The sequence below is a fragment of the Micropterus dolomieu genome, linkage group LG01 (genome assembly GCF_021292245.1).
Source record: "Micropterus dolomieu isolate WLL.071019.BEF.003 ecotype Adirondacks linkage group LG01, ASM2129224v1, whole genome shotgun sequence".
NCBI classification, from domain to species: Eukaryota; Metazoa; Chordata; class Actinopteri; order Centrarchiformes; family Centrarchidae; genus Micropterus; species Micropterus dolomieu.
The window spans coordinates 49,851,950-49,866,033 of record NC_060150.1 but is presented as its reverse complement, the minus strand read 5'-3'; the positions used below and the strand labels follow the sequence as shown (position 1 = coordinate 49,866,033).

The 14,084-nt window shown below is 43.1% G+C and overlaps 1 protein-coding gene across 1 annotated transcript in view; it reads left to right on the top strand.

Annotated features, from left to right (window-relative positions):
- LOC123985906 (piezo-type mechanosensitive ion channel component 2-like) overlaps positions 1 to 8,662 on the top strand; it is a 55,443-nt gene extending 46,781 nt beyond the window's left edge. The window contains exons 38-40 of the mRNA XM_046073929.1: positions 2,095 to 2,308; positions 4,135 to 4,276; positions 5,533 to 8,662. Of these exons, the coding sequence (XP_045929885.1) occupies positions 2,095 to 2,308; positions 4,135 to 4,276; positions 5,533 to 5,634 (458 nt within the window). The 3' untranslated portion in view covers positions 5,635 to 8,662. The remainder of the gene's footprint in view (positions 1 to 2,094; positions 2,309 to 4,134; positions 4,277 to 5,532) is intronic.
- Positions 8,663 to 14,084: the final 5,422 nt, after the last annotated feature.

Here is a 14,084-nt window from a genome sequence, read left to right as displayed (position 1 = left end):
ACAACAACCACAAAGAGACACAAAATAACCCCAAAGAGACACAAAACAACAACCCCAAATAGACGCAAATCAACCCCACATAGATGCAAAACAACAACCACAAAGAGACACAAACCAACCCCACAGACACAAAACAACAACCCCAAAGAGACGCAAAACAACAACCACAAAGAGACACAAAATAGCAACTCCAAAGAGAGACAAAACAACAACCCCAAAGAGACGCAAAACAACAACCCCAAAGAGACACAAAATAGCAACTCCAAAGAGACACAAAACAACAACCCCAAATAGACACAAAACAACAACCCCAAATAGACGCAAAACAACAACCCCAAAGAGACGCAAAACAACAACCCCAAAGACACGTAAAACATCCACAGAGACGTAAAACATCCACAAAGAGACGCAAAACAACAACCCCAAAGAGACACAAAATAGCAACTCCAAAGAGACACAAAACAACAACCCCAAAGAGACGCAAAACAACAACCCCAAAGAGACTTAAACAACCCCACAGAGATGCAAAACAACTACCACAAAGAGACACAAAATAGCAACTCCAAAGAGACACAAAATAACTTCAAAGAGACACAAAACAACAACCCCAAAGAGACGCAAAACAACCCCACATAGATGCAAAACAACAACCACAAAGAGACACAAAATAACCCCAAAGAGACACAAAACAACCCCACATAGATGCAAAACAACAACCACAAATAGACACAAACCAACCCCACAGAGATGCAAAACAATAACTCCAAAGAGACACAAAACAACCCCAAAGTGACGCAAAACAACAACCCCAAAGAGAAGCAAAACAACCCCAAAGAGACTTAAAACAACCCCACAGAGATGCAAAACAACAACCACAAAGAGACAAAGTAGCAACTCCAAAGAGACACACAACAACCCCAAAGAGAAACAAAACAACAACCCCAAAGAGACGCAAAACAACCCCAAAGAGACGTAAAACAACCCCACTGAGATGCAAAACAACAACCACAAAGAGACACAAAACAGCAACTCCAAAGAGACAAAATAACAACAAAGAGACGCAAAACAACAACCACAAAGAAACACAAAACAGCAACTCCAAAGAGACAAAATAACCACAAAGAGACGCAAAACAACAACCCCAAAGACACGTAAAACATCCACAAAGAGACGCAAAACAACAACCCCAAAGAGACGCAAAACAACAATCCCAAAGACACGTAAAACATCCACAGAGACGTAAAACATCCACAAAGAGACGCAAAACAACAACCCCAAAGAGACTTAAACAACCACAAGAAGACACAAAACAACCACAAAGAGATGCAAAACAACTACCACAAAGAGACACAAAAGAACCACAGAGATGCAAAACAACAAACCCAAACAGAGGCAAAACAACCCCAGAGAGACACAAAACAACCCCACAGAGATGCAAAACAACTACCATAAAGAGACACAAAAGAACCACAGAGATCCAAAACAGCAAACCCAAAGAGATGCAAAACAACAACCACAGAGACGGCAAACAACAACCCCAAAGAGACGTAATACATCCACAAAGAGAACCAAAACAACAACCCCAGAGACGCAAAACAACAACCCCAAAAAGAAACGTAAAACATCCACAAAGAGATGTAAAACAACCCCACAGCGATGCAAAACAACAACCACAGAGAGACACAAAACAGCAACTCCAAAGAGACAAAATAACAACCCCAAAAAGAGATGTAAAACATCCACAAAGAGATGCAAAACAACCCCACAGAGATGCAAAACAACCCCACAGAGATGCAAAACAACCACCACAAAGAGACGCAAATGTAAATGTAATGTAAATGTCTTGTTTAGAAACTGCACTTGACTTTTCAAGTATTTCGGTTGTTATTACAAGTATAGGTTAGTAATGTTCCTGTTCTTTATTTCACTGACTGAAGAGCAGACTTCTGGAACACTGAACAAAAACCACAATGACAGTAACTAGAGGATGTTTCACAGAGAAATGAGGTCTTTGCTTTGGTAACATCAAATAACTTTGGTAACATCAAATAACATCTTTCATCATGTGGCTTCTCTTCTCTGTCCTCCAATCAGACGGCCGCTACAAGGACATCCTGCTGGCCCTGGAGCGGTCGACCAATCAGAGCCATGAGATCCAGGAGTGGTGGATCGTCGATCAACCGGCTGCCAGCCTGGTGCCAGTTGGGGGCAGAGCTTCGCTGAGTGACAGGACGGAGGCAGGGCTCCAGCTGTTTGTGTTCAGTGATAAAGTCAGTCCTCCGAGTCTGGGCTTCCTTGCTGGATATGGGTACACATTACCTTCACGTACTACAGTAATAGGAGCATTATTACAATCACTCACTGCAGTAATACATGCTCGTACTACAAATACCTTCAACTGCTACAGTTACAATAGTATAATTATAGTAGATTATGATTATTTCTGTGAGTGTACTGCAGTAGTAGCATTATTATTAGTGGCAGTGGTAGCAGTAGGATTGGTAACAGTAGTACTAAGAGAAGCAGTTGTAGAACTACCACTAGTAGTACTAGTGGTACTACTTCCACAACCAACAAGTTGTTGAAGGATGCAAGCAGGGCTGCCAGCTACCATCCACGAGGAATGAGGCAACCAAAAGGCAGATGGAGGAAGCGATGGGGGGGGGCAGGTCAGGTGAGTTGGCTGGAAAACCAAGCACAGTAACACCATGGTGAAGTAATTCTGTTAGTTTTTGTTTATGTCCCCCAAGTGGCTGCATCAGGAGCAGAATGTGTGCACAACATACCACAGCCCTTCGCTGATGCTCCTACCGTTGTTCTGGGAGATCTGAACAACTGCAGTTGGAGGAAACCCTACCCCTTACCAAAGGTGGAACAAGGAAGGAAAATACACTGAATAAATGTTACATAAACTCTCCAATGCCTGTCAATCCAAGAGCAAACCACCAATATCCAGCTTTGACCACGATGTGGTGAAACTTATTCCAGTAAGTTAAAAGGCAGTTAACCTGACAGCAAGGCACCATCAGATGGAGTCAAGACTGCAACGATGGAATTGGAACTTGCTTTGACTACACAGACTGGGAGAGAGGACACATTGGATCCAACACATTCATTATATCAACTTATGTGTCATTCCAAAAAACAGTTCAAGTGTATCACAATAACAAAACCTACACAACAAGACAGTCAGCAACCCAAAGCCTTTAAAAACAAGGACACAATGGAGCTGCAAAGAAGAGAAAGGAGCTGCGACGCAAACTCAGGAATGCAAAGGATGCATATTAGCGACAAGCTAACACTAACCTGGAGGAGGCGTTCAAGGCTGCCAACCCCCCCGAAACATGGGAGACCAAGAACACCAGCACAGATAGGCCAAGTAAACACCATAAGTAAAGATGACATGGCCTCTTCTAACAAATTTAACACGCGTTCACCAGGTGTGGAACCACTGGGTGCACTGAAAGATGCAGGGGGTACCTGTGGAGTCTGAAGACGGTCCGTCTTCAGACTCCACAGGTACCCCCTGCATCTTTCACCCAGGCAGGCCACTTTCCAGCATTCACTACACAAACTTCACATCCCACTTCCTAAGAACCCCTCCCCCAAGGAGTGCAATGACTTTCCCTCTGTGCACTAACCTCTGCATTAATTAAGCCGATGGAGAGAATCGTCTCTCATGTCCAAGCTCCCAGTGCTGGTCCTCCTTTATACAGCGACCACGCCCTCTGCCACCACTGTAGGAGTGTGTGACAATGGGTGAACGTGACATGTCAAATGCTTTGAGTGGTCAGAGGACCACAAAGGTGCATATTATGTCATGATGAAATTTATAGTTAAACGTCCTTTTATGATGTACTGTGTTATTCTGATGATTGTCCGAGCACGTGATACAACATGTATGTGGTATCTTATTACCAGTACTAAAAGTAGTATTACACTCAGTGGGAGCTGTAGCAGCAGTGTGATATTACTAGTAGTACATTCAGGAGGAACATTTCAAAGTAAGGCAACTAAGTATTCTTTTAACCACTCACCATCCTTTTCTCATCCTTCTTCTTCCTCTCCTCCTCATCCTCTCTCCTCTCCTTCTTCTTCTGCTCCCTGTCCTCCTGCTTGTGTCTGGCCCTGCAGCATCATGGGATTGTACGCCTCGGTGGTGTTGGTGATTGGGAAGTTTGTCAGAGAGTTCTTCAGTGGGATCAGTCACTCCATCATGTTCGAGGAGCTGCCCTGTGTCGACCGCATCCTCAAACTCTGCACCGACATCTTCTTGGTACATATTTAAAAACTTTATTAACACAATAATCCATGCCCAGGCTCCGCCCTCTAGAGTATAAAGGCCTTTGCACACCAAAGTCCACATTTTCATCCAAATATTTAAAAATAAATACAACCTTGTGCTGATACCGTCTACAGAGCGACTCTGAAACGCTCTGTCATTAAAGTTTTGATTTGAGATATCATGCAATGATTGTGAAAGCACACTCAAGGATTAGTGAACAAACGTGTGTGTGTTTGCAGCAAGCTTAATAAATGTGTGTCCCTACCACTGCCTGCTGCTGTTCAGGATCAATTGGGTCATCTTTTTAAAGAGGTGGGATTCTGCTTTTTGCTTGAGTTATAAACCTTTTTTGTGCTGTAACAGGTGACGTCACAGGGATGAAAGCTAAACGCGCCTCATATAACGCTGGCCAAGCGGCTACTCCGACACGCTGCAGCACACAGCTCTCCTCTCCCTTCCAAACACTAGCTACCCTCCAGGCAGTCAGTGGACATAAAGTTGTTCCTGTGATGTAGAGACAGAGCTCAGTTAAAACTTTATGGATACAGATTAATAACTCACCGCTCTGAAACTCTCGCTCCAGTCCATGTTGCCAAACTGGTCGGCAACACGTACAGCTGAACCCGAGATGTTTACCAGCTTCTCGCTGACCCGCCCTTCTCTGCTTCTGATTGGCTAGTAGTGCTTAACGAGGAACTGAGCATGTGCAACTCCCAACAAAGATCATTTAGAGACTCCATAGCTAAAACGAAGCCTTCAGCACAGGCTGAAAAGAGGAGCTGCAGCAATGTGCAGTATGACAAAAATATAACCATGTAAACCTGTTCTGGTACAACCTCTAAATAAGATGAGGAACTTAACCATGAGCGGAATACTACCTCTTTAACGTATGGTTCCAGTAGGACTATCAGACTAACATCCTGAAGTACACCTGGAGACGATGGGGATAATTCCTCACCTCCTCTATCAGCAGGTGAATCTCCTTTCTGTTGAGCTCAGGTTTGGATCAAATTTTTCTACTTTCAGGAAGTAAGACCACAACATCGTCCTCGGTGCTCGGCGACTTGATTTTGTCTCCAGGTGTTAATTATTGCAGTGAATATAACAGCAGTGTGCGAGGTTTCTGTGCTTAACGATTTTTATCAGATGAGTGATTAAAAAAACACAAACGGAAGTCTGTTGGTGTGCATAGGCATTAATCCCGCCCACAGCGAGTCTACTGTGATCACATTGGTTTCCTGTTTCAGGTGAGAGAGACAGGTGAGCTGGAGCTGGAGGAAGAGCTTTACGCCAAGCTGATCTTCCTCTATCGATCACCGGAGACTCTGATCAAATGGACCCGACGCTGACCTACTCCATCAACATAGTACTGATTATAAACATTAGCTAATATGACCTGCAGTGACATCACAGACTGTGACATCATCAGCGTCTGTGTTTGTGGAGAACATGACCATGGAGAGAAAGTTCTCCAGATGTTCCTGTTAGATCGAAGGAACTGAGCTGGACTAAAAAACTGGAAGATTAACTGAATTTTATTTTGAAGCTTTGAATGAACGAGAAGCTTGAGGAACGTTACCTGTTTACTGTGTGACCAATAGGAATAGAGCTAACCAGACAGTGTTATGGGAATATTAAGTATTGATTATTGATAATCAGTAACTGCAGGGATATTTCACATCCTGGAAAACCTGGAATTATTTAATGCAGCTTTTCAGTTGTTGTCCTGGAAAGGTCTCTGAACTCTGAACGCTCCTTCAGATAGACAGCGATGATGTTTGGTGAAAGCACCAATCAGTGATCCAAATGTAAACCAAAGCCCCACCCACTTCCCAAACTCAAACCACATGATTGGATGCTGCCGCTGTCACTCCCACCGGCAGGTGTTTAAATACAGGGACTAACAACAACTAAATGTGAGTCATTAATGTGTGACAAACTCATTTTTCAGGACATTTTCAATGACTTCCTGTTTGAGGATTGATAGAGTGAACACTTCTTCTGTTTTGATTAACAGCGTTAGGGTTAATCAAGTCTCTGCACAGCTGTTTTCACTTATTTGTATTTATTTTACTTCACTAGCTTCAGCATTCTGTTAGCACTGTAGCCAAAGCTTCACAGTAGCTTTAAGGCTCTATATTAGCTCTATGTTTTGTGTAATTAGTTCTATATTAGCTTTATGTTAGCTGTACTTGGCTCAAAGTTAGCTCTACTTTAGCTTTATGCTAACACTACATTGTTGTCAGTTTCCACTACAGGAACTTTCCCAGGGAACCAATAGCCTGTTGATAGCAGTGGGTGGATCCACACCTAAAACACTGCTAAACATCGATACTAGAATACTGGTACTATGTACTTCAAGCTAACTACGTTGCTACCTGTACTGTTAACAAATGTACTGCATTGAGAATAAAGTTATTATGGCATACCAATTTCAAGCTGATTTGCCAAACTCAGGGGAACAGCAAGAACATCTGTTCTTTCAGTGCCGATAACATGAGATTACATAATCATCTGGCTAAGCCAATCAGAGGCAGAGTAGGGTGGGTCATGCCTTCACCACAGTAGGGCTCCGTTGGAAAAGTCTTTTTTGCTCAGGAAGGTTCTGACTGAGTGGAGTGATCTAGTAGTGGCAGCCATGATAATCGCAGGGTACACCGGACCATCCTTTACCAAAGGAAAGGAGAGACTGCCGTCCCACAATTCCTTGCGGCGGTAACATTTAAAGCGACGGACGTTCTCAAACTCAAACATAAAATTCATTGACCACATTTAGCAAAGTACTTACAACGCAGACACACATTATGATCCTTGAGTAAGACTCACAGTTTCCTTCTTTCTTTGGTTTGTTTTCTTTTGGCTTTGCTGTAATCTGATGCTGTTTCAACACCAGTTTATGTTTTGGATTGGAAAGTGTTAAAAAAAAAGAAATCATGGACTATAATGGATAAAGGAAGTCAATCACTGTGTGAGTTACCATTGGCTGTTGAAAGCCTTTTCTCTCTTATGTCATAATTTGCTAATATGCATAGGCCTGTGTCTTGTGCTTTCACAGTTATTTTTGGCTAATGTAGTGGCAACCTTCAGCAAGATCATTAATAATTTTACTGCAGATGCTATTTACTCAGCACCTCCTCTCTCTCGGTCGCGCTCTCTCTCGCTCTCTCTCGCTCTCTCTCGCAAATATATTGACAACAGACCCGTGGGAATTGAATGGTTATCATGAACACCGCTGCAGAAATCTGTCTAACAGAATGCTGTCAATGTCGTAGACCCACCTTCAAAATTAGCTTTTAGTTATTAGCAAGTAGCCTAGCTAATAAGGACAGCTATGTTAATGTTAGAAAGTGACAGAAGTGAACTACATCATGTTCAGCTACTACTTTACCTCTACATTAGTAAGATTAGCTCTATGTTAGCTTTATGTCAGTAATTTGGTAGCACTACTTTATAGCTCCAAGTAAGATTAGCTGTAGATTAGCTGTAGATTATCTTTATGTCAGTTATTTGGTAGCACTATTTTACATCTACATTAGCTTTAAGTAAGATTGGCTCTATGTTAGCTTTGTTAGCTTTATGTCAGTTATTTAGTAGCACTATTTTACATCTACATTAGCTTTAAGTAAGATTAGCTGTAGATTAGCTCTATGTTAGTTGTGTGTTATTGCAATGCCAGCTATAAATTGCTTAGCTGTGCATTAGCTTAATGTTAGCTGTAGGTCAGCTCTACATTTTGTAAGGTCTACCTAAGGTATGATGTTCCTTTATTGATCCCCCATAGAGGAAATTCAGATTGGGAATGTAGTGTTAACAGTAAAAGAAAGAATTAAATATAATGAAAGTAGAAACAATCAAATCAGAGTCAAATGTATAAAATAACACATTATATTCAATGGAAATAGAATATGGTGACCTTGTGTAAAAGCTGTACATTAGCTTAATGTCAGCTCTAGTTCAGCTCCATTTCAGTTATCTCTACATTTCATTCTGACCCAGTAAACATTGGGTGGAAGGTGAACAGTGCTAAGCTAACTCCACAGGTCCATTGAGTTAACCCTCACAGGTACAACAAAGCTAACAGGAGAGCGGGCTGTAAATCAGTGTCAGTGTGGGCAGACCACCAGGCAGAATAAATAAGTGAAAACAGCTGTTCAGTCTCAACATGACAATAGACTTAGTCCACAATGCCCTCTGGTGCCAGAGAACTGGAAGTAAATGTAACAGAATAAATGTAGAATAACCATTGGTCGTGTTGGTGTTTGGCAGTTTTGCAGTGATTTTTTTTGTTTACATCACTTTATCTGACTTATAACTGTGAACTGTAAACTCAGTGTCTCCTGTGAATGATATGAAATAAATATGTGAAAATAAATGTAATCACCAGACTGAGAATCAGAATGTGTTCACTACCACACATGTGTTGTGGGCCGTGTTGAGGCTATGCACCAGTGAAATGTTGTGAAATGTTGAATGTTTACTCATTTATACAACGAAAAAGGAGGTTTAAAATGTTGGACAGTGTTTAACATTTAGGATATACTATTTAGGATATTATTTAGTTAATCTGCATTTGTTAGTGTAATTATTTGTAGGGGTAAACCGGGGCGAAAGTAACAAGGCAATTTTCTCAGAGCCCTGAATGCATTTGCAGTCCAAGCTGTGACAGCACCCTCAGCATGCAACCCTTCATAAAGCTGCCAAATATCAGGTGATTTCGTCATCGTTTCCCGCGGTAGTCTCCGGAGAACTGTTTTTGAGCACGGCAAGTAAATTTCTGAAGCGGGACTGTTTTTCGAATTACAAATTGTGTCTCTCTTTTCATGTGTCACAGTAATGATTAATCTACAGGGTATTTAGTGCTTTAACACACCCTAACGTTTGCCCTGTCAGTTGTTCAGTATAAAAATAAATTGTGTTTATATGTCAGGAGTTCCTGTCGGGACAAAAGTACACCTGACCACAAGTCTTTATTTAGTCCCGCTGCTAATGTGGTGACTTTCTCTGCGTTGCAGCATGTATTGAAACATGTTTATGTCATATTATACCAACTTGAATATTTCAAGAGTGAGGGAAAGAAAGACAGACAGAGGTCTGATACCGCCAGATGTGTATGAGAGGGCGTTTCTGGACATCTCTGTAAGAAACATCAGTCTCAGGGCAGCTGCTAAGTCACATTGGCATATGCCATGTCACTTTGCTCAGTTACTGCAGGAGGAGGGCCAGTAGGGAGACCAGTAGGGAGAAGACCAGACCACCAGGGTACAGATCACATTCTAGAGTCTTCTCTGTGGACCAAGAGAAGAAGCTGCAGGCTTATTTTGGCATGTCGCCTAAGGTCAGTAAGTTACAGTTGATCTCCTGCTAGTTCTAGTCAGAATGCGTGCAGCAGCGTTTTGTATTAACTGGAGAGACTTAAGAGATTTTTTTGAGTAGCCTAAAAGCACAGAGTTCCAGTAGCCAAGCCTTGAGGTAACAAATGCGTGGACAAGTTTCTCTGCATCATCTTGATGCAGAAGGTTTATAATTTTCACAATATTGCGAAGGTGAAAATAGGCGGCCCTTCTAGTTTGCTTTATGTGTGAGTTAAAAGACAGGTCTTGATCAAAAATAACTCCTAGATTTCTCAACATTAAGAAGTTACAAGACGTCTACGTTTGAAACCTAGCTAACTGGTTGGTTTCGTCAGGTCTGATAGAAAAGGTATAACTGAGCATCATCAGCATAACAATGAAAATTTATACTGTGGTTCCTAATGATGGTACCTAGCGGAAGCATATACAAGGTGAATAATGTAGGTCCAAGGACTGAACCTTGTGGAACTGCAGGGGTGACTCTGCTGTGCAGAGAGGACAGGAGATTTTTACCAGTGCCTGATGCCTTCTGAAACCTGACTGAAATATTTTCACATAAGTTGTTGCTATGCAAAAATTCACAGAGTTGATTTGTCACAGTTTTGTCAAGGTTCTGTGGACAAGGACAGCTGCTGACCCCACGGACATGGACTACTTCTGTTTATACTACTTTCTGCAGTCAGCTGGTGGACACGTTCCACACATGCGAAGTAGACCGGTTGTTGTCCTGGTAGCGCTAGTTGCCATGTGGACCTGGCGCCGACCTGTGTCGTCTGACATGGTGGAGCCAAGTCAAATTTTCATAGGTAAAGCCACCGGGAAGGCCAGCAGACACAGGCAGACAGGAATGGGGATGACGGGAAGGAGAAGACAGTGGAGGTTGACATTGTTGAATAACTTTTGACAGGATGGCGCTGGAGCGCAACGGTTTGCGGAGTAGGAGCCGATTTAATGTTTTATAACTAATAGCGATACCAGTTTATAACCACCGTGTGCCAAGAATCTGCGACCATGTTCCATAGTACATTATAACCACCAACTCTGCCTCCTTATAAATACACTTTAATCACAAATTACAATTAGTGCTACGAAATGGAATAATAGTTTATAGTAATGTGTAATGTTATATAGCATGTCTCTGTAGAATAAATTACAGGTGGACATAATTCCACATGAACTAATTCTTTAAGCAACAGCTCACTTATTATATCACAGTTAAGGGGTGTTGTTCAGCAGTGATATAATAAGCTTATATTACGACCTGAAGTGAGCTGGTATCAGACCAGTCACAGAGATCAAGGGTCTCACCTCCGACTGTCCGGGCACTGCACTTCCGCCATTTGCTTTCTGTGAACATTACATATAGATTCTTCTTAGATGCATCGCGATGCGGTTGTGGAAGATTCTGAATTGATTAACAAATGTCAAAAATCTATATCTAAATGTTAATCGATAATGTAATGTTCACAGAACGCAAGTGTTGCCCCTTCAACGCACTTTGCCGCTGCTGAATGAATGACCACGCTACTAAAATTTCACACCCTCATCAATATGCGACATTGATTTTCACCGGCACACTGTGCAGCAACACTCACAAATCAATCAACACAATCGCTGTGGTGGCTCCCGGTGTGTCCTGTGTGTGCAGAACGGGGAGAATGTGGAGATAAAAGTTAGCGGAGGAAAATCTTCAAGTTACTTAGTAAGTTGTCAGTCTGGAAGAACATGTGCTGTGTAGGTCACAGTGTGTCCGTTAAGTCTGTCGTTTCTGCAACTGCTGGAGGAGTGGAGGTGGTTAGCGCGAGCTAACATGTCCCCTGTAAAGCACGTTGTTTTCTTTTTTGGCTAAAATGATTTTCAATTTGTTCAAAAGAATGAGAAATTGCTTTTATGATGTGCACAAATGAACAGATGATGTGGAGGTTGAAATAGTAGTTTGGAGAATTTGAAATCTGATCTGAGAAATGCACCAAAGATGGCGAGTACAGCTGCCTCAGTGTTAGGTGTGCTTTGTTTTGTTTTTGTGTGTTAATTCAGTTTTCGGCTGTGATTCCCGGTGCCCTTTCACCAGGGAGGAGCTCCTGAACATCAGGGGAACAACTCCAGCGGAGTTATTTCCCACTTTTCTTGTGTCATCAGTGGAATTATTGGACATTTTGGTGAAGGGCTCTCTCGCTGTCATTCATGCTGTGAAGCGCCACAGGAGAGGGTAAAGAGCTGGGTCGCTTGTGCGTCTTCGCTGGCGGGGACTCTGCACACCGCGACCGGCAATATTTCTCTCCAATGTGCGCTCACTGTGCAACAAACTGGATGAACTTCAGCTTCTGGTGGGGAAAAACACAGACTTTTATTCATCTTCTGTTCTGTTCTTCACGGAGACCTGGCTGTCTGAACTGATACCGGACTCTGCGCTGCAGTTGGCTGGCTTCCAACTCTACAGAGCGGACCGCAACACAGAACTCTCCGCAAAACAAAAGGTGGAGGAGGCTGGTGTACAAATGTGACAGTGATTCAGCAGCACTGCTCTCCTAATCTGGAATTTCTTATCATCAACTGTAATCCGTTTTACTCCCCACGTGAGTTTGCTTCATTCACTCTGGTCAGTGTTTACATCTTGCCGCACGCCAACGTTCAGAACGCACAACGCATGCTGGCCGACCAGATAATGTGTGTGGAGCAGATAAACCTGGACTCCCTTGTTATTGTTCTCGGTGACCTTAAGAGGGGAAATCTCTGCCAAGAACTCCCAAAATACAGACAGTTTATAAAGTGTCCAACCAGAGAGGGGAACACTTTGGATCACTGCTACACCACAGTTAGCAGTGCCTATCACGCCGTCACATGCGCTCCACTGCGTCACTCTGATCACGTGATGGTCCATCTGATTCCTGCTTAAAGGCAAAAACTAAAGCTCTGTAAACCTGTAGTGAGGATATCCAGGCGTGTTTGGACTGCACTGACTGGGAGATTTTCAAGAATGCTTCCAACAATCAGGATGAGTTTACAGAGGCTGTGATGTCCTACATCATCTTCCAACATGGACCAGGGTGAGTTATAACAATGAGTGAACGAGTTGTGCTCTCGCTAAATACCAGTTGCATTTGTTAGATTACAGCGGCCAACTGTCAGTTACTCCTCTGCCTCCTTTAGCGATAATGGTACGTGTAAGAGTAGTTTATTTATAGACATGGAGGCGAGGCTCAGTGATTTAGAAGTCCGGCTCCGCACCTTGGTAGATCAGTCTTTAGCTACTGTAGCTAGCCAGTCCCCGGTAGTCGGTGCGGAATGGCCTGAGTTAGCCTCTGGTAGCCGTCCCCCGGCATCCCCTGTGCAGCCAGGAAGGGGTGGCTGGGTGACTGTCCAAAGGAGGAATAGTCGTAAGCATTCAAAGCCCACGGGGCACCATCAACCTGTTCACGTTTCTAAGATTTTCCCCACTCAGCGACACACCCGCTGAGAAACCAACTCTGATCATTGGCAGCTCCATTTTGAGAAACGTGAAGTTAGCAAAGCCAGCGGCCATAGTTAAGTGCATCCCTGGGGCCAGAGCCGGCGACATTGAGTCTTATTTGAAACTGCTGGCTAAGGATAAATGTAAATACAGTAAGATTGTTATTGACGTCGGCGGTAATGACTCCCGGTTACGCCAATCGGAGGTCACTACGATTAATGTTGAGTCGGTGTGTACATATGCAAAAACAATGTCGGACACCGTAGTTTTCTCTGGACCCCTGCCAAATCTGACCAGTGATGACATGTATAGCTGCATGTCGTCATTCCGCCGCTGGTTGTCGAGGTGGTGTCCAGCAAACGATGTGGGCTTTGTAGATCATTGGCAGACTTTCTGGGGAAGACCTGGTCTGATCCGGAGATACGGCATCCATCCCACTGGGGAAGGAGCAGCTCTCATTTCTAGAAATATGGCCAAGTTTATTAGTGGACCAAATCCATGACAACCCAGAGTTGAGACCAGGAGGCAGAGTCGCAGTCTAACACACTTCTCTGCCCTTCTAATTCAGCAGTTACCCACCCAAAACCCTACGCAGAGTCGCAGTCTAACACACTTTTCTGCCCTTCTTTTTCAGCAGTTAGCCACCCAAAACCCTACGCATAGTCGCAGTCTAACACACTTCTCTGCCCTTCTAATTCAGCAGTTACCCACCCAAAACCCTACGCAGAGTCGCAGTCTAACACACTTCTCTGCTCCTCCATTTCAGGAGTTACTTAGTGAAAATCCTATAGTGACGGTGTCTGCCCCCCGACCATCGAAATTATTTAAAAAGGTAAACAGAAGAGGAGCTGTGCATAAAAACCTCATAAAAATTAAAACCACAAGAGCAATAGTGCAAACGAATAGGAGAGTTAAATGTGGACTCTTAAACATCAGATCTCTCTCTTCTAAAGGTGTACTAGTAAATGAACTAATATCAGATTATGATATTGATTTA